The 22,988-nt window shown below is 34.5% G+C and overlaps 1 protein-coding gene across 1 annotated transcript in view; it reads right to left on the minus strand.

The window, feature by feature from the left end:
* ERBB4 (erb-b2 receptor tyrosine kinase 4) overlaps nucleotides 1–22,988 on the minus strand; it is a 1,304,701-nt gene that overhangs the window by 245,053 nt on the left and 1,036,660 nt on the right. Inside the window, exons 17-19 of the mRNA XM_006140094.3 lie at nucleotides 14,072–14,204; nucleotides 7,518–7,640; nucleotides 2,496–2,594 (exon numbers count right to left, since the gene is read on the minus strand). Of these exons, the coding sequence (XP_006140156.1) occupies nucleotides 2,496–2,594; nucleotides 7,518–7,640; nucleotides 14,072–14,204 (355 nt within the window). The remainder of the gene's footprint in view (nucleotides 1–2,495; nucleotides 2,595–7,517; nucleotides 7,641–14,071; nucleotides 14,205–22,988) is intronic.

Consider the following 22,988-nt stretch of genomic DNA (forward strand, 5'->3'; position numbering starts at 1 on the left):
GACTAAGGCTGGGCAAAACCTTTTTCTATCAGTTTATATATTAACTTACATCATTTCTGTACACTGTAATTTTCTTTGCAATTTCTACTTTGAACATTTTTTTTACATGTTTATAGGTATCATCAAGATCAAATTGAGTAATTGGGACATCACTGAAAAAGGCTTCAGTTTTTAACCTTCATCTATGAGCCATGATATGTAGTGGCAGAGAGCTCAGAGCCTTTAAAGTCCTGTTGAAAACGTTGAGTCACTGGACACAATGTGTCTTATATAAGAATTGGTAGATATGCAGCAAAAATGATATTTAAAATATTTAGCAGCCAGTACGACACAGAACAAATCAACTGGAGAAACTAGTTTGTCCCAGATGATTATCAACCCTACTATGTGGTAACCAATATTAAAGCTAAAAGTAGCCATCTATAAAATGGTTAATATTATATCCAAATAAATTATTCAAGGTCAAATACTGACTTCCTGTAAAACTTACAAAAGAGCTTACAAGAGAAATTGGGTAGAAATACATAGAAATCCATCTTTAAAAAAATCAAAGTGCATATGTTCGCATCTTGATATGAAGGTCATTTGAAAAATCAAAATCATTCTTACTACTGAAGATACAATGCTGAAAGACAAAGAAAGAATGTATATGTGTCTTTGATAGAACCTCTGACCAGGAATCTTGAAAATATGAAAAAAAAAACATACAGTTTTATTCTACCTTACCTTCTGAAATTTGCTGAACAGCTCAATCTACAATTTTTGCTAGGAGGCAATCTTAAAAGTTCTGATTGACCTTAAGAAGTGACTTGATACTTTTGAACACTCTTATTATTCTAAAGTTGGAGTTATTTTGTCTATAGAATCTTATCTTCTATATTTGAACTGGAAAAAGTAAATCTCGATGGATAATTGTCTGACTCAGGTAGGTTCCTAATTTAAATTTAGCAGGGAATAATGTATCACAGAAACTAATCTTGATTGCTGTTACTAAGTATAAATAGATTGTAACCGTAATAAAATAAGAGTATTGGGTTGTCGGAAAAGTCATGACATATTTTTTTTCTGTCCTAAAATGTGTCATGACTTTTACGGCAACCCAATAGTTCCATTAGGTTTTCTAATTATCATTACTGTTCTCAAAACAAGACTTGGTTCACAGGCCAAATCTGGTCTGCAGCTTCTTTGTGTAAACAAAGTTTTATTGGGACATTGGGTTGCTCATTCATATTTTGTTTTGTTTTGTTTTGTTTTCTACTAATTGCCTGTGGTTGTTTTCCCACCAAAAAAGGGCAGAGTTGCATAGTTGTCACAAAGCACACGTCATGCAACGTCTGTCTATTCTCACCCTTTAAGAAAAGTTTGCTATGCTCTTCTGAAGCCTGGATGCCTGAGATAAAAGCCTAGTCCTGCCATCTTCTAAATTTGTGACTTTGAGTTAATTGTAGATTAACCTCAGGTTCCTGGACTGTTACATTGTGAGGATTAAATGAGGTATTATATGCAAATTATTTATAATAGTGCTTGGTACTTAGTAAAACCTCATAAATATCAGTGATTTATTATCACCACCACAGAGTCCTTCTAATTCTGATAGGTATAACCACATTTTTTGTTTTGGAGAGATTATTGCTATAGGGCACTTGCACTCATCAGAGAGACAGAGAAACAGAAAGACAGGAAATGAGAAATCACCCCCAGGGGGAATGACCATGCCACAATCCCTTCTCCTTCATTCTCCACTTGGGATTTTGGGCACCCACACATGCACATGTGAACAGTGTGAATTTCAAGCTGCCAGGTCCAGAACTTGAACCGCCAGGTCCAGGACTCAAACCGCAGTTGACTACCTGGGAGTTCAGTGACATAGCTACTATGCCATCTGCTGGTCCCACCAATTTTAAGAAATATGGTCATGGTATATGGCTATTAAATACAATGAGTTATTTATGTTTTTTAAATATATTTTCAGTTTTAATTATATACTACATTCACTTGAACACTATTTTCTGCATTAAATAATAAAATGTAAAAACATGACATGTCTGATTCAATATAAGAGATCATTCACTTTGGGAATTCTAAATATTAAATTCTATTATCTAGACAAACAGCTGTGAATGAACCAAAGATGAAAAGTGCAGTTATCAGGGAGACGGGGAGAGAACACATTTATCAGACACATGAATGAAAAATTATCTGCTGATGATAACATATATGATAATATCTTTGACTGGATTGATATGTACTATATTTTTGTTGGAAGAAAACATTTTGTACACCGTAAAGATGTATAGGGATTAAATGTAAATTTAAAATGTACAAAATAAAAAAATTATAACATAATGTGAAGACATCTTAAAGATTTCTTGAATTATATGATTATACCACTTTGGGGAAGAAAATTGGTAAGTTTTAGGTTTTTTGAAAAAATGTTCTGAGCAGTCAACTTGATAATGAATAAAAATATGATTGTTTGGAGTGTCTGTACTTACATCCATGAATTCCACATTGGCTTTAGGACCGGTTGTCTCATTGAGAATCTTAATGGCCACGGGAATCTTCACTGTTTCTCCTTCAGGTACCCAGATACCCTTTTGGGGAAAAAGGTCACATTAAATCTACATAAAAATATATATGTATCATTTACAGCCTAAGTAAATTTGATTTGACCTCTCAAATGATTAATTTCCCTAAAAATGTCAGAAGTCCTATATTCTTTCATTCAATCACCACACATTGATGTAGAACCTGTTGTATATTACAAGTTACTCTTTGTTGTCTGTTTTCATTATCTGAAGATGAATTGTACATTCATTCTGCTTTCAGTATGTTAATACTGCTACCAAATTCAATTTGTGTGCATGAAAAAGGTTTTGAATAGTGAATAAAACATTAAGATAAAATAGAATAGTAATATCATCTTCTAAAGATTTTGAGAAGCTATTCTAGTTTTTGAACTTAAATAGTTTCATCTGTAACTTAGAAGATTGGGGTAAGTAATGATAGAGATTCTTTTCAACTTGAATATTACCTTATTATTCTGCAATACCAAAAAAAAAATTAAAAGTATATTCTCACCAGGGGTCAGCAGGTAGCATGGTGGTTAAGGTGCTGGACTCCCACACAGCCAACTGCAGTTCAAGTCTCGGATTTGGCAGCTTGCTTTCTCACTTTCTCTCTCTTTCTGGTGAGCAGATGTAGTCTGTAGCAATTTTTTTTAATTATAAAATTAAATAAATAATTCTTTAAAAATATATTCTAATCTTCCTAAGTTGAGATTCAAAAAGAATTCAATTTTCCAAAGTGATTATTTAAGAATTAGTTTTCAAAGGCATGTACTAGGGGATATTTGGCATATATACATTTCTCTATATTATTAAACAATGTGTTTATGCATGTGTGAAGAATTTTTATCTATAAGTAGTATGCATAGTTATAATAACATTTGTTAATTCTTTCTTCCTCTTAAATTACAATATCTGAAGAAGGCTTATACATTACTAAAGGATAAAGATGGAAGAATATGAGTAAAAGACAACCCTAACCTAAATAAAAGTATTTCTAGGTAAATGGAATTCAAACATTTGAGTAAGTACAATGGTTTTGAGAAGACATACTAGGTTGTATAGATGATACAAGTTTTTTTTTTTTTTTTTTTTTTAAGTTTTTGCAGTAGGGCTTGTGCACTCACTAGAGATCAAGAGACAGTAATCGGGGGACCAGCAGTTAGTGTAATGGCTTTGTCACTGGACTCCCATGTAGCTGACTGCAGTTAAAGTCCTGGACCCGGTGGCTTAAACTCATGCCGGGCACGTGTGCGTGCGTGCCCAAGATCCCAAGAGGAGAGTGGAGGAGAAGGGATTGTGGCATGGTCATCTCCCTGGGGGGTGATTTCTCACTTTCTGTCTCTCTGTCTCTCTCTGTCTGTCTGGCAAGCTCACGTGCCCTATAGTGAAAACCTCTCCAAAAAAATAAATAAATAAGAGAGAGAGACAGTAATTGGGAAAGAGAGAAATCACCTACCTCAAGGATGGCCATGCCTCACTCCCTTCCTCTATTCTCTCAGGATTTTGAACTAGTACATACATGTGTCTGGCATGATTTTCAAGCCTCATTCTGGGACTCAAATCATAGTCAGCCAAGTGGGAGTCCAGTGCCTTAACCACTATGCTACCTGCTGGTCCCCACGAATATTTTTTAAAAGGCATATTGTCCCCAATGAACACAGGGACAAATATGAGGTCATAAAGGGGGGGAAAAAAACCCAAAACAAAAAACCTCAGATTTTAATTTACTAGCCCTGACATCAAAAGAGACTTCTTGCAAATGTGTTAACATTAAAACGAAAGGAAGGGAAAAAAATTGTCTATTATTCCTAAAGAAAACATTTGCACTTCCTGTATTTTTAAACATCATTTGGTTGTAGTCATAAAGATAAAATTTTAAAGTTTTCACTTTAAACTTCTGTGCTATAATGCATATATTTGTGTTACCCAAAGTTGTAATAATCTGAGAAAATCTGAACACAAAAATTATTAAAAAGTAGTAATAGAGAAAGAAAACAAAAGCCTTAAATTGTTAGAAGACGAACATAGGATTGTTTTCTTCCTAGGAAGAGGTAATAGAAAAATAAACGTGTCAAATGAAATGTAGTAAGCAATGTCTCTTGTGGTACAAAATTTAAATATATATATATATATAATAAGCAAAGTAGAAATGAGAAAAAAAAATGCTCAAGATTGATAGACTGCATTTTCTCATAGGTGGTATCTTGGGTAGAGAACAAGTTTACCATATTATTCAATAAAATAACCACCAAAGGTGTTGCTTTATAAAGATATAGCACCTATATTAAAATATTTCTAAAAATTCCTTTCTAAATAAAAATGTAAATTCAATCTGAATTTTTTGTACTGCTTTTGACATAAATACAGTCATTGCTTTCTAGGCCAATCAGATAAATAATAATTCAAGCATGCTGATACCCAGGATATTGGTTCTAGTCTTTTATGCCAAACATAACAAATATCTAATTAGGAAGAAAAATTAACAAAATAATTGGCTAAACCAATTTGTATTTATGTGGTCAAGACTAATCCCTCATAGTTTAAGATACTTTGTTCCTGTTACAGCTGAAATAGCAATTAAAACTTGAGTCAACTATACAAACTCCAGGCTTAAAATTCAAACAAACTTACAAAACTTTAAATAAATTCAATAACAAGTAATTTTAATAATGATAAAATAGTCATGAGCAATAAATAATTGCTCTTAATACAAATATTAATAAATCTTTGATAATTAAATGTCAAAATGGACTATGTTTTTCCCTACTGAGGTCATTTCATAGTATTTAGTCTTGAGTTACAGAGTATCAGTGGTTTAAAAAAATTTAATTTACAGACCATGTTATCTTTAAAAGTATGATTGTTTGCTCTTTAGAAACAATTCAAGATTGAGTTATCTTAAAAAAATGGAAGTTTATTATAATGCATTTGAATATGGCCATTTCTCTATAAATCTATGCTCCATAAACACACTACTTTGCTTAATTGCATTAAATTTTGTCAATGACAAAATTTTATAATTAATGAAATATAGAACTGGAGATAAACCAGAAACTTTCTACTGCTTGGTTCAGCACAGAATCTTTCATTTATGTCTAAGAATATCGAGAATTGAAGCAATTACCAGATAATAATGCTGGTGAGGTGAAAAGCCTAGATTATGATAATAGGCGTTTACTATTGATAAATGGTCCAAAATGATTTTCAGTACTGATTTAATTGGCTACATCACTTTCAATTTGTCAATTTAGTTTAGTTTTGTTTTCCCTAAAGGGTCCATGTGCTTCTTGGTGAGAGACAGAGAGAGGAAAAGTGAGTAGTGAGAAATCACCCCTCAGGGGGATGGCCATGCCACAGTTCCTTCTCCACAGATCTCCTCTCAATATTTTGGATACAAATGCACACACACCTAGCATGGTTTGAAAGCTGCAGGGTTCAGACTACCATCACACAGTCAGCCATGTGGATCCAGTGCCTTAACCTCCATGCCACCTGCTGCCCCTCAATTTCTCTCAACTCAAGGCTGCAGCTTACATTGATTAATCCAAAGAATTTGCTTAATATGTTTTTATCACAGAAATATATCCAATCAAAATTATTAAAGATATGAATAAAATTGATATAATTAAGTAGATGAAAATTTAAGTATAAAAATAGTACAGCTCAAGTTCAGTTTTTTCTAGCATAATGTAAATTCAGAAATGGAGGGGATAAATTGTTACTTGAGCATGCATAGAATTTGAAGATTAGGAACGGCATCAAGTCAGCCTAGATTAGTGCCTATGCAGCTTAGGTGCTCAAATAATAATTTCAAATTTAATTGAACCAAATGTACCTGGCTGAAAAACTAAGGAATTTCTACATTTTTACCTTAGAATAAAACAGCTTTATTTTCAGGATATCAGATTATTTTAGAACTCTCCAGAGAGAAAAATTGAGTTTATTCTAATTGTTAATATTTTCTGTTAAATAAATGTTTTAAATTTAAAAAAGTCAACACAATCTATTCTAACAAATATGTTTGTAAAAATATAAATTTGTATATAGTTTTAAGAATTATATTAAACTGCCAAAGTAAATTTTGGGAATTAGAATAATAGGTATTAAAGGAAGGATTCAGCATTAACCTAGCCAAATTTCTTATTCTTGTTATTTACCATTAAAATACATTTCACCACAGTTAACTTTGGGCAAAGCCTCTGGTTCAATCTTGTAATTTAGACAAATAAGTAAACATACCAAAGCCATCATCTGAATTTTCTCTTTCTATAAATATCCCTTATTGAAAACACACGATCTCATCCTTTTCTCTTTTCTGACCCAAAATTCACACATAAAGTCACATTTTTTTTAGTTTGCACATAATACGGGAGGACATAAAAAATATGGACATTATTTGCAAAACAATATGATATAACCAGGCAGGCACAGATAATGCTTTAGAAACAGCTCCTGTCCCAGTAACACAGCAACACTTTTGTATGGATTCTGAAGAGATCAGATAGTAGGTTTTTGACAGGGAGGCTTTTGCATAAAAGAGCAGAGAAAAAGAGAAAGTTCAAGACACCTTGTCCAAGCATGTCTGGGATTTCATGAAGCACTGTCTAGGAGTACAGAGAAATGGGTCCAGGGCTGTGTACTTTGTAGGAGGAGAGAAATTTGCCAAAAGCAAGAAGATATTGAAAGAAATTTGGAAAGACCTTCAGAATAAGAACTATACTTGGCTTTCTACAGTGTTTCTTGCCTTTCTTTCATGACAACATCTCAGCTGATGTAATAAAAAGTAATGAATTCATTTGTGCAACAACTTCTCAATACTATAGAGGTCCTCATCTCTGAATATTAAAAGGAAATTAGGTTGGCTAAAGTAATAACTTTGGTTATTATTTTTGGGAGTCTGAAACAAAACTTAAAATAACTGATGGTGTGTGTCGTTTATTTACTTACTTTATAAACTGTTCCAAAGGCACCTGAGCCAAGGACTTTTACCCGCTTCAGCTCGGTTTCTTTCAAAATCCGAAGTTGAGCTTGATTGGGTGCTGTGCCACTGGGCGTTAAGGGTTCTACCAACTGCAAAGCAAAAATAATAAGGTCATATGACTTCTGATCCAACCATCAGTCCTTCTCTCTGCCTGATTCTCTTCCTTAAACATGCAAAAACACACAAATGCACTTATCCTCAACAATCATTTCATAAAATGGATTACTCATTGTCCACAAACACATATTTAGATATTCCTTCAGCCCACATCCTTTCTCTTCTATTTGTTACAAGTAATAAATGTGTCCCTACTTTGGGACACACTAGACTAGGGGACTTGATAGATAAAAAAAAAAAAAAAGAAGAAGAAAGAAAAGGAACACTGCCTTTTTAGAGGTTAAAATCTACCAGGGAATTGAAAACAAACTTATTAGAAAAGAGGGGAGAAAAAAAATAAATAAACCAAGCACAATACCAGTACCCTGGGCTAGTGCTTCTAAAACTTTATTGTACTCATGAATTATCTGAGGTTCTTGTTACGATGCAGGTCCTGACACAGTAGGTCTAGGGTAGGCATGAAATCTTGTATTTTCATAGAACTCTAAGTCATGTCTTCATGTGATGATTCTTGAATACGATTTAAGTATCATTGTTCTAGTGTTGTTTTTTGTTTGTTTGTTTGTTTGTTTTCCTGTATCAAAATTCTATGATTTCATTCTAGGTCATAAGTGAATGCCATAGAAGACAAGGAATAAAATAACCATTGAGTAGTGAGTCTTGCTGATTTTGGCTTTCTAAAGAAGGTGCACTTTCAGATCAGTTTTGAGATAACGAAAAAGGATTGACATGAAGGGAGGATCACAGCCACTGCTAAGAACAGTTTGGACACAGCATCTGAAAAAAGAAGAAGACATACAGTGGAATACAACAGGGACTGGAACAGGTCTGAAGGGCGAGATGGAGGTGGACACCAAGTTCAGAGCTGCATTGGGTATGACCAAAAGAAGTAAAATTAGCCTGACAGTCAGAAAAAATACCATAGTTCAGTGATTCAGCTAGAGAGGATGAATGGACAGGGATAAGGTAAGAGAATGTGTCACTTTATATAAAAAATATATAAAGGTATTCTAAGTACTAAAAGTCTATATCCTATGTTAAAATTTTAAGTTTTTAATCTATGCATGAGAAAAAAGGCAAGTGAGTAAAATGAGATTTTAAGAAAATTTTAAAGTTAAATATAGGAACTAAATTCTATATATAGATAAATAACCATTCTTCTTCAGCATAAAGTAATAATTAAGAGCTACTTCTACTCAAATTGTCTTCAAATCACCACATTATTTTAAAATGTCTGTTTTCAAGGACAAATGCACCGTGGCCTTGTAACTTAGGTATTATTATCATGATTCTGTGAACATCATGGCCTACTTTATTAGTGAATAGTTTTAAGTGAAGAAAAGTGGAACTACAGTAAGAATTTTAGAAAGAACATTATAAAATTATTATTGGGCTTAGACTATTTCATAAGAGTTTGACAACTCACCTGCTTATATTTTATTTTCAAATTTATAATGTAAAATTTAAATTTGATAATACATAATTGTATTCACATAACAATAACAACAAAAGTATCAGAAAAAATGTTACTAAAAATTATTTGTTGAATCTGAGAACAAATCTCTGGTAGAGTCTTATTCATTTGAAGTTAACTACTATATGAGAATTGCTTGATAGATTCTTTTTTCATTTTTTTAATTTCATTTTCTTTCATACATTCAAGCACATGATTTAGCTTACAAAATGAATATTTCAAAAGGTGAACATTTCTCTCTAGTCAAGTTGATAAAACTATAAAATATCTTCAACAGATAATACCACATTTCTGTGTCCCATTAATGCTTTGCCTCCCTATTTTTCTTCCAAATGCCCTTCTTCAGACCCTACTCTTTCACACACACTATATCTGGTATTTACAATCATATACTGTGTTTTCATATTCTTTAGTCAATCAGTTTCAGTCATAGAGTGCGGGCACTTGATATATATTAAGTGGAGACATACAATGTCTCTCCTTCTTAGCCTGGCTTGCTTCACTCGGCAGTAAATCTTCCATATTTTTCCACTTTCTGTCAAAAGCCAGTTTTTTGTTTTTTTTTTGGCTGAATAGTATGTTTTGTTGTATGGCTGAATAGTATTCCATAGAGTATATGTGCCACGGTTTTTCTATCCATTCATCTGTTCATGGGTATTTGGGTTGGTTCCATGACTTAGCAATTGTTAATAGTGCCACAATAAACATGGATGTGCAAGCACTTTTCCAGTTAAGTATTCAAACTGTGTGTATAATAATTTTATGAATCTTTTTTTTTTTCAGTTTATATATTTTTTTTCTTTCATGACAGTGGGAGTTGGAGAGACAAAGAGAAAGAAAGACAAGCACCAAGAGGGTATCAGGCAGTAATTTACCCACACCCCAGCATTTATGGCCAGCCAGGATCCTGGTGCCTAACATTACAGGTCAACTTTCCTAATGGATGAAACATTGGGTTAGGAAAACATTACTGTTGTACCATCAAGTCATACCTTTTAATGAATCATTTTTTAAAGTTACTGACAAAATTCATCTAAAATTACATTGCAAGGGTCAGCAGGTGGTATGGAGAATGAGGCAGCCGGATCCCACGTGGTTGACTGCATAGTTTGAGTCCTGCACCCTCTGGCTTCAGAAATACTCTGGACACATGTGTGTGCAGGCCTAAAACCCTGAGAGGAGAATGGAGAAGGCAATGTGGTGTGGGCACTGATTCTGGAAGGTGTTTTTTCACTTTCCCTTTCTCTCTGTCTTTCTCTCTCTGTCTCTGTCTCTCTCCCATGAGCTCATGCACCCTATAGCAAACTTAAAAAAAAAATACATGCAAAGTTGGGGAGGAGGCCTCAACATTTTGGATTAGATATAATTAATATATTTCAAATACCATAGATTGCATATACCACATAATAATTCATGTTTTGAACCCTCAAAGTTAGTTCTACTCAAGCTGTTTTTTCTTCTACATATTCTTAGATATTTTTTAGAACACCACTACAAGCACATTCTTTAAGAAATTTGAGCATTATTCCTTTACAAAAAACATAGTGTCATTTTGCAAACTAGCAGTGAATATACAGAAAGAGTATTGAGTTTAAATTTGGACATGAGTGCACCTGTGCTACCATTCACAGGCTTAAACAGTAAATTTAACCCTTCTGAGCCTTTATTTCTATGAAACAGGTATGGTAATAATTACAGGATTGTTAAAGGATAAAATGAGAAAATACGGGTCTGAAATCCTGGAAAGTTGCCTGGCATATTGTAGTTACTAAATCATTCACTCCAAGGGATAGGATCACGTCTCATTAATACATTTTTTAATTAAAGAAACTAATAAAGCATCAAGTTCACAGCACATCTCAATAAGTGTGTTTTAAAATATATGTATTTCCTACTTTTGAACATGTAATAGAAGAAAGACAATCTGTAGCAAAATGATTTGGGGAAAATTAATTAACTTTAGTGTATTTCAACAATATATCAAGACTTACTAAAGGTTTTATCTCTAAAACAGATATCTATCTTCTGTATTTAAGGATTTAAATTACCCTTTTAAGAGTTCCTCTTGTATTTTGATAGTGGTAGAAGAATCATAGTTGTGTATATTTATTGAGAGAGAAAAAGGACTGTCTGTAACATCCAAATATAAGGTAATTTGGTTCTAAGTGACAGCCTTCTACAGAAAACAGAACCCCCTAGCCAGAAGTGATGCTGCAATGATGCTGAAGCCAAGTGAGAAGGTTCTGGGGTCGATCCTGAGGTCTCCCTGTCTGAAGACATGTACGTATGTGGCTAGGATCTTTGCTGGCTGCGACTGAGTATGGGGATCGTGTTGGAGTGCCAGTCTCTTTCTCTTTCATGAAAGAAACAAATGAATGCACTTAAAAAAATAGAGCCTAACTGTAAAATCAATCAATGTGTCTATATTTACTTTTTACTATGTCAATTTGAAAGACATTTTATTAAGCACTGAATTACAAAATTAAAAGCAGGGCTGGCAGGTGGCATGGTGGTTAAGGGAGCTGGACTCCCCCATGGCCAACTGTGGTTTGAGTCCCAGACCTGGCAGCTTGCTTTCTCACTTTCTCTCTCTCTCTGTCTCTCTCTATCTCTCTTGTTTTCTCTTGCTCTGTCTCTCACTGGTGAAATGAAAATAAGTAAATAAATAAAGTTGAATGAAATAATTCTTTATGAAAAAAATTGAAAGCAAAACTAATCAACATAACTTTTTTGTAGCGGTGAATCTTCCCAGCATATGATTGAGTGACAGAATTTCTTTTCTATTTATTCAATCTCTTAAATATTTTAAAAGACCGTTTTGGGGGTCTAACAAGTGCCATGGTGGTTGAGGCACTGGACTCCCATATGGCAAATTGTGGTTCAAGTCCTGGATCTGGTGGTTCACTTTCCCTCTTTCTTTCTCTCTTTCAGGTGAGCACACATGCCCTGAAGAAAATTGGTGAATAATGATAATTATGGATAAAATTAAATAAATAATTCTTTATTTTAAAAAATTTAAAAAATATCATGCCCGGTGTGTGTGTGTGTGTGTGTGTGTGTGTGTGTGTATGTGTGTGTGTATGTGTGTGCACGCGTACACGTGCACACGTGCATGCATGCCCAAAACCCCAGGAAGAGAATGGAGAAGGGATTGCAGGGTGGTCATCCCTCTAGGGAATTGATTTCTCACTTTCCCTCTCACTGCCTCTCTGTTGAACATACACACTCTATGACAAAAACCTAAAAACAAAAAAGAGAAAGAGAGAGAGAGAGAGATTGTTCCAGGGAAGCTAGGTGGTGTGTTGGTTAAGATGGCTGAACCCCACATGGCCAACTATGTGGTTCAAGTCCCAGACATGCTGGTTTGAAAAACATGCCAGGTATATATGTATGTATGCCCCAAATCCCAAGAAGTAAATGGAAGAGAAGGGGTTGAGCCAGTCATTCCCATGGAGGTGGTATTCCATTTCATTTTCCCTCTCTGTCTCTCTCTAAGGAGTACATGCACTTTACAGCAAATTAAAAAAAGAAAGAAGAGAAAAGACTGGAATCTTCACTTCCACTGCAACTCCAGTGTACTTCACATTCTGGAATTCTTTTATTGACTCCCCATGTTGGCCATTAGGGGGAATTCTATCTAATTAAATCATCATAGCTATAGATAAGTTGAAAATATGAACAGCACCTGTGATGTGCCCAAAATTTCACTCACATATGCAAGGTTGAAAGTGATCAAATGGATCTTCTGTAAATACCTACCTAATATAGGAATTACTACTAGGTTTACTCATGTAGATAATTGACTACCTCTATTTGCTTGACTATGTCTATCAGTGACTCATCCCATTCCAATGTCAGATAACACTAATTCTTAGAAAGTATTTTTCTAAATGTAATTATAAAGTATTAGGTTGTTGGGCAAGTCATGATGTATTTCTCCATGTTTCTCCATGCAATGGCTTCCTGGAACCTTCATAGGATTTTTCACTGTAGTTTGACTTTTGGAGTAAAAGTGCTAAAATTAAATTCACTATTAGTTTGCCACATTTATGAATGAATGAATATTCCCATTCCTGTCAGCTGATGGGAAAAGTCTAATTGTCACACTGAGTACAGGACAAAGCAAACATAGTATATGTTGAATCTCAGGACAAAATTACTCCGAACTATTCAGACAGAAATGAATGTGCTATCAGGAGAAGGAGGTAGGATGGGAGTTGAGAAAGGTCTGATCCGATAATGCATAGTCCATAGTAATTGTTAACCCTCTGTGTTCTGTACAATGAAATCTATCAGCTTGCATGCTAGAGACTCATGTAGCAATAATTTTAAATTATAATAATTTATGGAACATTTACATATTCATAATGACCTCCATGCATAATATAAATTGCGTTCTAAGATCTGTGCGTGATTACAACACTAAGCTTTACCCTGTAATCACAGTCTTTCACTGCTACCATAACAAGATTATTTACTACCAACTTATTGATCCTAAAGCATACATTGCTTGCCCATCAGATTTTATTCTGAACAGAAAAACTCTCTCTCTCTCTCTTTTTAGCTCTTCCACTAAGATACTCTGTATCCAATTATTTCCTTGGTTATGTTGATATTGAAATAGCCTCTACTCAGAGCTTGCTAAAGGGATCCCACACTCTCCTACTCCTCCTACACACAAGTAGATTGTCTTTCCCATAATACAATAATTTCCTTGACCCTTGCCATCTACCCTTTTAAAGCCAGGAATCAGTTTTGCTTACATGAACTATGATACTATAATTCTTCATCATCTTTGTTAAACATACTATAAAACACAAGTTCTCATCAAGAAATTGAACAGAATTTTCACTCAGATTAAAAAACTAAATATCATCCAAAGCTAATAAATATACCTGAACACATGAAAAGGAGAAAGAAACCCCTCACCTCTGTTTCCAGAAACCTTCTCAAGGCTCTTTTCTTTTTGATGCTCTTCCTTCTAACATACACTGCAAATGTCAGACCCAGGATGACCACGATGAAGAGACCACCAATGACACCAGCTGCAATCAGGGGAGTTCTGCCAACCAGAATGAAGGGAAAAAAGATATGAAGAGGGAAGACAGAGGAAGAGGAAACAGCAGATGAACATGGCATTGTGCACAGTGCATAAAAGTAATCATTCAGAAGATATGCAAATCGAAACACATTAAGGCTCTAACAAAACATTTCTCATGGTAAAAAAAGAGATGTTTTTGGTCTTGCTTTGCTTTATTTTAATAATAAACCATGCACACACAACTAATCTTTGGAGACAAGCAGCCACAACATGCCATTTGATGGAAAAATGTAAAATTTGGTAATAGAATGAAGCACATATATCAAAATATGGTATGGGAACAATTTAAATTTTTAAAATTTTACAATTATCTATGAATAAATGGAAAACATGTTTTAATAATACTGTTATCATATGTAATTTTCTTTTCAGTATTTTCTCTAAAAGACTTTATCAACAGTGGCACTATTGACATGGGCAGGATACTAGCTTGTCACAGGGGACTGTCACATGCATCTAGGGATGTTTGGCACATCCCTGACCTACGTATTCTACATGCCAGTAGCATCACCACGCTCTAGTTGTGACAAACTCTCTAGATGCTATCAAATGTCTGCCAACATCACTCCCAGTTGAGCAGCGCTGTTCTAAAACAAAAATGAGTGGTATGGAGATTCTCTGCCTCTGGAGTACAGGGCAGAAATAAGAAAATTGTTATTGTCAAAATTGCTATTTGAGGGGCCAGTAGGTGGTGTGGTGGATAAAGTGTGTTGGACTCCCACATGGCTGATCGAGTCTCAGACTTGGCGGCTTGCTTTCTCACTATCCCTCTCTCTGGTCAAATTAAAAAAAAAAATAATGATGATGATGAATAAAATTCAATAGCATAATTCTTTTAAAAAATTGCTACTTGAAACTCTGATAAAGGCCAAACTCTGAAAGTGGGCAGGAGAAAGACAAATAATTGGTCAGGTAGGTTTTCACAGCAGTGGTAACAGGCACAAATATGATCAAAAGTGGGTCTAGACACAATATACTCATGGAAGAGGTCTGCACTTTAAATATTATTACATTTTAAAATACAAATAGTATTGGGACCAGCAGTTAGTGTAATGGCTATGTCGCTGGACTCCCATGTAGTTGATCGCGGTTCGAATCCCGGTGGCTTAAACTCACGCCGGATGCGTGTTTGTGCGTGCCCAAGATCCCGAGAGGAGTATGGAGGAGAAGGGATTGTGGCGTGGCCACCCCCCCCGGGGGGGGGTGATTTCTCACTTTCTGTCTCTCTATCTCTGGCGAGCACATGTGCCCTATAGCAAAAACCTTCTAAAAAACAAAACAAAGCAAAAAAAAAAAAAAAGAAAAGAAAAGAAAGAGAGAGAAGGAAAGTGAGAAAGCAAGCTGCTGAGTCTGGGACTTGAACAACCATCAGCCGTGTGGGAATCCAGTATCCTTAACCACCACATCACTTGCTGGCCCCAATTGTGCCTTTTATTTTTTTGAGGTTTATTTCTTCCGAGAGAGAGAGAAAGATCTAGGTACCTTTAATAAGCTCCATACGCCATGACCCTCCCTCAAGCTTGTCTAGCCCATATCAGGGGCACATACACCTGGCATGTACACAGAGGCCCTGGGACAAAAACCCAGGACCTTTCTATGGAGGTCTAATTGGATTACCAATATCTGGCCCCTGTTTGCAATTTTTAACTTCTTATTCTAAAATAGGTGGTATTTATGAGCTTTCAGTGATTGGAGTACTGAAATATATTAATTTTGTATGACATAGCAAATAACCTGGAATGAAACACATAGGTATAACAAATATTTGATCATAAAACCATGAAAGATACCAAAATCTAAAAGAAGAGTTTCCTGTATGCTCATGCTTTTCATAATAAGGCATTTATATCTTATATTCCTATTTTTAGGAGAACCTATTCTACATATACAGCTGCATTTTATTAGAAAAAAACTTATTTGCTCTCTCAAAATAAGCTTTTGTCCAAAGATAGCTCAGAAATAATAATAGTGGATGATCCTAAATAAAAGCTTGAAATTTTAAAGTGCTCTTTAAACGAATCTGTGTAACTTTTTCTATAAATGAAGTCATGTCTTTTAAAGATTATGACTGCTATATTTCATGTAAGACTGTAGAAAAATCTAAAATTGTGCTTCATCCTAAAGGTTGGTTCCTGACAGCTCAAAGAACTATAGCATACTGAAATGTTGCTATAATTCAACTAGATTTTCCTAAATGGGATTTCCTAAAGATATAAAAATCTATGCTGAGAAAATTAAACTATACGATGGACACAAACTCATCATTGTGAAATGTTTTCATGTGTGTAAGATCATATTTTTGAGCATTCCAGTTAAATATGTATTTCAGGGAATATTTTAGGCTTTCAACTCAAGGCATAATTTTCAGCTCACGTGTATAACATATTTCTAAAAAGTCACTATTATAGAGGAGATTGTAGTTTTGTTTCCTTGACCCAATCGTTTTATTGCAAAACATTTATGTAGAGTTGAGAATAGTTTCCAACATTTTGTTAATTGTATATTTATTGGACTATTGAGAAAGTCATGACGTATTTTGTGCATAGAAATACATGAAAAAATACATCATGACTTTCCCAATTATTTAACAGATAAAACTCTAAACTATTTAGCCTTATTTATTTTACAGAAGAATAGGTTGGTATATAATAATGAACACATAGGTTATAATGTCACTTTTATTTAAAAAAATGCTCTATCTTAGTTTTTTGGATTTTATTATTTCTCTTAAGAAGGATCATTTCCAATAAAACAAAATGAGAGCTCCATTCTTTTCATCTTATTTTGGTGGAGATTAATTGTTGTGTCATTACTACTCAGGTTGGTCATCGTAATCAAAATAAGACATCTAAAAACTCCACAGATAGTAATATCTGTTTTACTAATAGCTTTTATTTTCACCATTTTTCCACAGTAGTTTCTTTAGCTGATTTGAACTTTTTCTTCTCTCTTTCTCTCATTCTACTCTGCAGAAACTCTAGAGGCAAAAGAACACATTAACAATCATCCCTCTTACTCAAAAAAAAAAGAAAGAAAAGAAAAAACCTGAAGAAAAAAAGAGCTACCTAAACATCATATATAAATGTTTTGTTGGACATGTTAAAAAGCCAAATTCTTTATATTCCTCTAAAATTTACTCTTGAAAAAGAAAATCATTAACCACAAAAAAACCACCAGTAAAACTGAGGAAGTTGAACATTAACATTTTTTTTTTTTTGGAGAGGTTTTTGCTACAGGGTGGTGCACTCACCAGAAAGACAGAGAAAGACAGAGAGACAGAAAGTGAGAAATCACACTCCAGGGGGGATGGCCATGCCACAATCCCTCCTCCTCCATTCTCCTCTCGGGATTTTGGGCACGCATGCACACGTGCCCAGCGTGAGTTTAAGCCACTGGGTCCAGGACTCGAAACGCAGTCAACTACATGGGAGTTCAGTGACATAGCCATTACACTAACTGCTGGTCCACCGAACATTAACATTCTTAAGACAACTTGTAGAACAGTGGTTAAGGTGCTGAACTCCCACATGGATGACCTTAGTTCAAGTCACAGACCCAACAGCTTGAAAATTCTGCCAGGCCTTATGCTGTGTGCCCATAATCGCATGAGGAGAATGAAAGAGAAGGAATTGCAGTATGGCCATCCTCCCTGGGGCAATTTTTCACTTTCCCTCTCATTGTCTTTCTCTGTCACTTTCTGGTGAGTGCAAATTTCCTATGTCCCCCCAAAAAAAAAAAAATTGTCTTTAGTAACATGAAAAAATAATGATCTAATCTAAAAAGACTTATTAGACATAACAATTGGAGGTGAAATGCAGTCATGAATTGGATTCTGGTTTGGACAAACTAGCTATAGACTCTTTTTGGAGATCACTTGAGAAGTGCAAAAATGGACTAGATAATACATACATGAAAATTTGCTAAAACAAATGAGGGCCATAAACTCAAAAAGGAAAGGCATTACAAAACAGTAGAACCTCAGCATGGGAAAACATCTATAGATCCATAAACCAATAGATCTGGAATAATCCAAAATAATACACTAAATAGTCGTTGTCTCTGGATGGTACAAATGCAGTGATTTAATTTCTCTCTTTTGTTTGTTTGTTTGTTTTTTTAGAGGTTTTTGCTGTAGGGCACGTGCGCTCGCCAGACAGACAGAGAGATAGAAAGCGAGAAATCACCCCCCAGGGGGGATGGTCACGCCACAATCCCTTCTCCTCCATTCTCCTCTCGAGATCTTGGGCATGCATGCACACATGCCAGGTAATTTCTCTCTTTTTACTAGTATACATTTTTCTAATTTAAACAACAGTTATATTTATTTTGAGATAGTAAGTTTATTAAATTTAAAGAAAGATACAGAAAAACTCATGTTTAAGTTTAGTAATAAAGGTCTTTTTTTTCTTGAATGTTTACTTTGCATTTTTTAAATTAAGACATCAACTTTTTATTCCCTGTCCACTTTCTAATATTTCTGCATACATTTTCAATTCATTATAGTTTAAGCATCTGAGACATTTAATTACCATGTGTTATATATATACACACATACATACAGGTATAGGAGAAATGAGCATTTTTTTTCCTAATAATTATGAGGGCATTTTGGACAAAGAGAATATAGGTATCTAAGTTGCTCCTTTAAATTGCTTTATATCTCCCCTAGGTCTAATGCTGGCTATTGCCAACTAAGCTGTTTCTGAGACTGTTTTCACCAGTATGTGAGTCAGAGGAATGTCTAAGAGGCTCTGATATGACACTGTTGAGATTAGAAGGGTCAAACACAAAGGGACCTAGAATACTCTGTAATCCCTAACTTGGAACAGAAGTAACTTTGTTTGTTGTTTTGTGTTTTGGATGCCCATTAACATAGCTGAGATCCACTAAAGCATTACAGATAGAGCACTTCAAGAGCTAAGTGGAGGCCTAGACTAAAGGATGTAATCAATTAGTAGACCTCCTTATTTCGTTATTTTTAAATAGTATAATGAAACGAATACCTTCCAACTATTCAAGACACAAATATCATAAAGATAGTGAATCACAAGTGAATTTATTAATTTATTTAAAAGCATATAATTTGGCTTTCTCAATTTCATTTAGCAATTCAGGGAGACTACAATGCATTGTATTCTATATCTTCTAATGAAAATAGCTCACAAAACAGCACTGCCATTCAAAACTATATTACTCATCTAAAAAGATACGTTCTCATCATTAATTACTGTGCTTGAACCATGCTATAGCTCTTATTGGAGAATATAAAATGTGAGAAGGTGAATGAAACCTTAGTTTTGCAAACCTAGCTATTTTCCTTCATTGAACGATTCCATTCAGATATCAGATTACCAACAAATGGTAGTAAAGTCAATAAAGTTCATGCATAAAATGCAATTTTATAAACAAGTTTTGCTCTATGATACATGCAGTTGCTGAGAGAGACAGAGAAAGAGAAAGGAAGAAATCATCCCTCAGCCATGCTCTAATGCCTTCTCCTCCATTTTTTTTCTCTGAGTTTTGGGCACACAAGCACAGGCACCCAGTGTGTTTTCTAAGTTACCAGGTCTAGGAGTTGAAGGATGCTCTTGGACATGTGGCATCCAGTCACCTTACCTACCATGCCACCTGGCTGACCCAAAACACAAATGTTTTTAAAAACTAAAATTTTTTTGGTATCCCCTTTTCATTAATTTTAAGGGTTGATTATCTTTTAAAATAAATGGTAGTATCTTTTTTTAATTGGTAGAACTGGGGCCAAACAATGTGCAATAACAATGTAACTGGACCTAAACGGAAGGGTGCTGGAATCATTCTTGGTGTCCTCCTTAAACACGCCTATGTTCATGATCCAGGCTGGCTGGGGCCGAGTGTGGATCGCAGCATAAAGACTCCATTGGGGGTCTGTCTTTCTTTCTCTCTCTGTCATGGCAGAAATAAACTTTTGGGGAAAAAAAAAGGCAAAACTGGTATTTGACTAATATGGTCAATGCAAAGTATGTTAAATCCATGAAAAGTTCTAAAAAGGTAAGATAGATAAAGAATTTTTAAATTTAATTTATAACATTATATTCCAGCAAGTATATATATATATATATATATACATATATATATATTTGCTCATAATGCAGTGTCAGTGTTATTTCCAGCAAATTTTACGTGCTAGGAAGGTAAATTTATTACTGTCTCTAATAAACATATCCTAAATGGATTTTTTTTGTAAAGCCAAGTTGAATGTGACAATTCTATGTAAACTTACATTTTATTTTGAAAATTGAATTAATATTGGCTGTCATCCTGTATCTTACCCTTCTGCAAAACTTATAATGGCTACAGATAAAAGCATGAGTTATTCATGAACCAGAGTTCATGTATCCTCAGATTTATTTTATGTTTCATAACTTACTCTTGCCATTAATAAAATACAGTTGATCTAAAACCTGTTGCAGGGGACCAGCAGATGGTGTAATGGTCACATTATAAGTCTCCCACAGAGTCGACCACGGTTTAAGTCCTGGACCTTGGAGCTTAAAACTCATGCCAGGCATGTATGTTTGCATTCCCAAAAATAGAAGAGACTGGAGGAAAAGGGATTGTGGCATGACCATCCCCACTGGGGAGTAATTTCTATTTTGTGCCTCTCTGTCTCTCTTTGTCTCTCTGGTGAGCACATACACTCTGTAGTAAAATATCTCTCTCTCTAAAAAAAAAAAAAGAAAGAACAAAAAGCTCTGCTGTAGACTACCATTCATAATTCCTAACCAAGACAAGGAATACAAACTTTGGTAACAGGAACACTTTCAATATTTTATTAGTTAAATAAGCAGTTTAAACATAGGAAAAAATAAATTCAAATAAAAGAAATACACGTGTGTGTGTGTGTGTGTGTGTGTGTGTCCCAAATTCCTGAAGGAGAAGGGATTGTGGTGTGGCCATCCATCCTGGGGAGATGGGGTGGATTTCTCACTTTCCCTCTGTCTTTTTCCAGTGAGCACACATGCTTTGTGGCAAAATCCTTTTAAAAAATAAAAAAAACTTGGGACCAGCAGTTAGCATAACGGCTATGGCGCTGGAGTCAACCGCGGTTCGCGTTCTGGAGTCGGTGGCTTAAACTCATGCTGGGCGCCTATGGGTGCGTGCCCAAGATCCTGAGAGGAGAATGGAGGAGAAGGGATTCTGGCATGGCCATCCTCCCAGGGGGTGATTTTTCACTTTCTGTCTCTGTCTCTTTCTCTGTCTGGCGAGCGCATGTTCCCTAGAGCAAAAACCTCTCCAAAAATTTTTTTAAATTAAAAATATTTCCTATTTTGTTATAGAAATCATTCCCACTCATAAAGGTAAATCAAATATTTACCTTATAATCTACTCTTAGACTTTAAATAATTTAGATAATTTGTGGACTTTCTATTCAAATAATACCTATTATTATATATATTTTATAATCAACATTTTCTTTATACATACATTGTATAGTTTCACAGAAAGTTTGCAACATAGATCTTATAACTCTCATATTAAATAGGGAAACAGACTCTCAGAGAAGTTAAGATGCCTTGATAAGGTGAAATATAAATAACTAACACAAACATTTTAATCTTTGAATCTCAAAATCCATTAATTTTTCAGCTCTCTTGTATTGCTTCTCTTTTTAAAAATAGTTCAGTTCTTTTAGAGTACATAAATATCGATCATTGGGTTGTTCTTCAATACATATATCTGACAGTGGAGAATATAAAATGCACATTTTGGGGGGGTTTATAGACTAATTTTATATTTAGTTGTGTTACAGTATTTTAATTCTCTTCTATCAGTTTATAATCTTTCTGTGTGCATTATAGTTTATTAAATACTTGTATCCTTGAATACAAAGTTTATAAGTGAAATTATGCTTTTTTTAGCTTCATTTTGTTTTTTGGTAAGAAAGCAGCTAAGAGCATTCTGTTTTTACTTTAAATAACTTGATTTCCTTTAAGAAGGGCAGAGATGAGCTGTAACTATCATTACGGTGACAGTGCCTACTCTACTGCTACTCGGTTCTGTCTTCCTCAAAACAGTTCAGCTATGAAACAAGAGACCTTGAAACACTAGGAAACATTGATATTCCCCAGAAGAGATTTTAAGGGTTATTGCCTAGGGCAAGGAGAACTACTGTTAACAGAAGTTTTATTATTTTTTTCCTCTTGTAAATTGTGCTTATCCTGACCCAGAATTCTACCTGCTCTATAAATATGACACATCTTTTCTTATTCAGCAAATGAAAGTTATCTGGGTTGGACTCTGAGGAAGACACCAGTTGACAGTTGCAGGTTTTACATGATAAGATCCTAGTGTATCGCAGTGTGTCTTCGTTCTTTGATAAGGGCTTGAGATACCTACGCTACATTTTAAATATGACCAGAAGTGTAAGTGATGAAGCAAACGATTCACAATGCATTCTCAACCTTCCTGAGCAAATCTCAGTATTTCCCGTCTTGTCTTCATATGTGAGATAAAAACCTGTTTCCTACATAGTTTTTATTCAATAACACAGCATTACAGAAGTCTTTCAGTAAAGCCATTACCATTTAGCCAATACGGAACTCTAATCTTTTTTATTTTCTAGAATCAGCTTCTGAGAAAAATGTCTCACAGTTTCAAAGTAATTCTTTCCTTTTGTTTATAGGCAATATATATTCCTATGTATTTTTTCCATAGTCAAATATCCATTTATATATATATATATATATATATATATATATATATATA

Source organism: Tupaia chinensis, unplaced genomic scaffold (genome assembly GCF_000334495.1).
Source record: "Tupaia chinensis unplaced genomic scaffold, TupChi_1.0 Scaffold000018_1, whole genome shotgun sequence".
NCBI classification, from domain to species: Eukaryota; Metazoa; Chordata; class Mammalia; order Scandentia; family Tupaiidae; genus Tupaia; species Tupaia belangeri.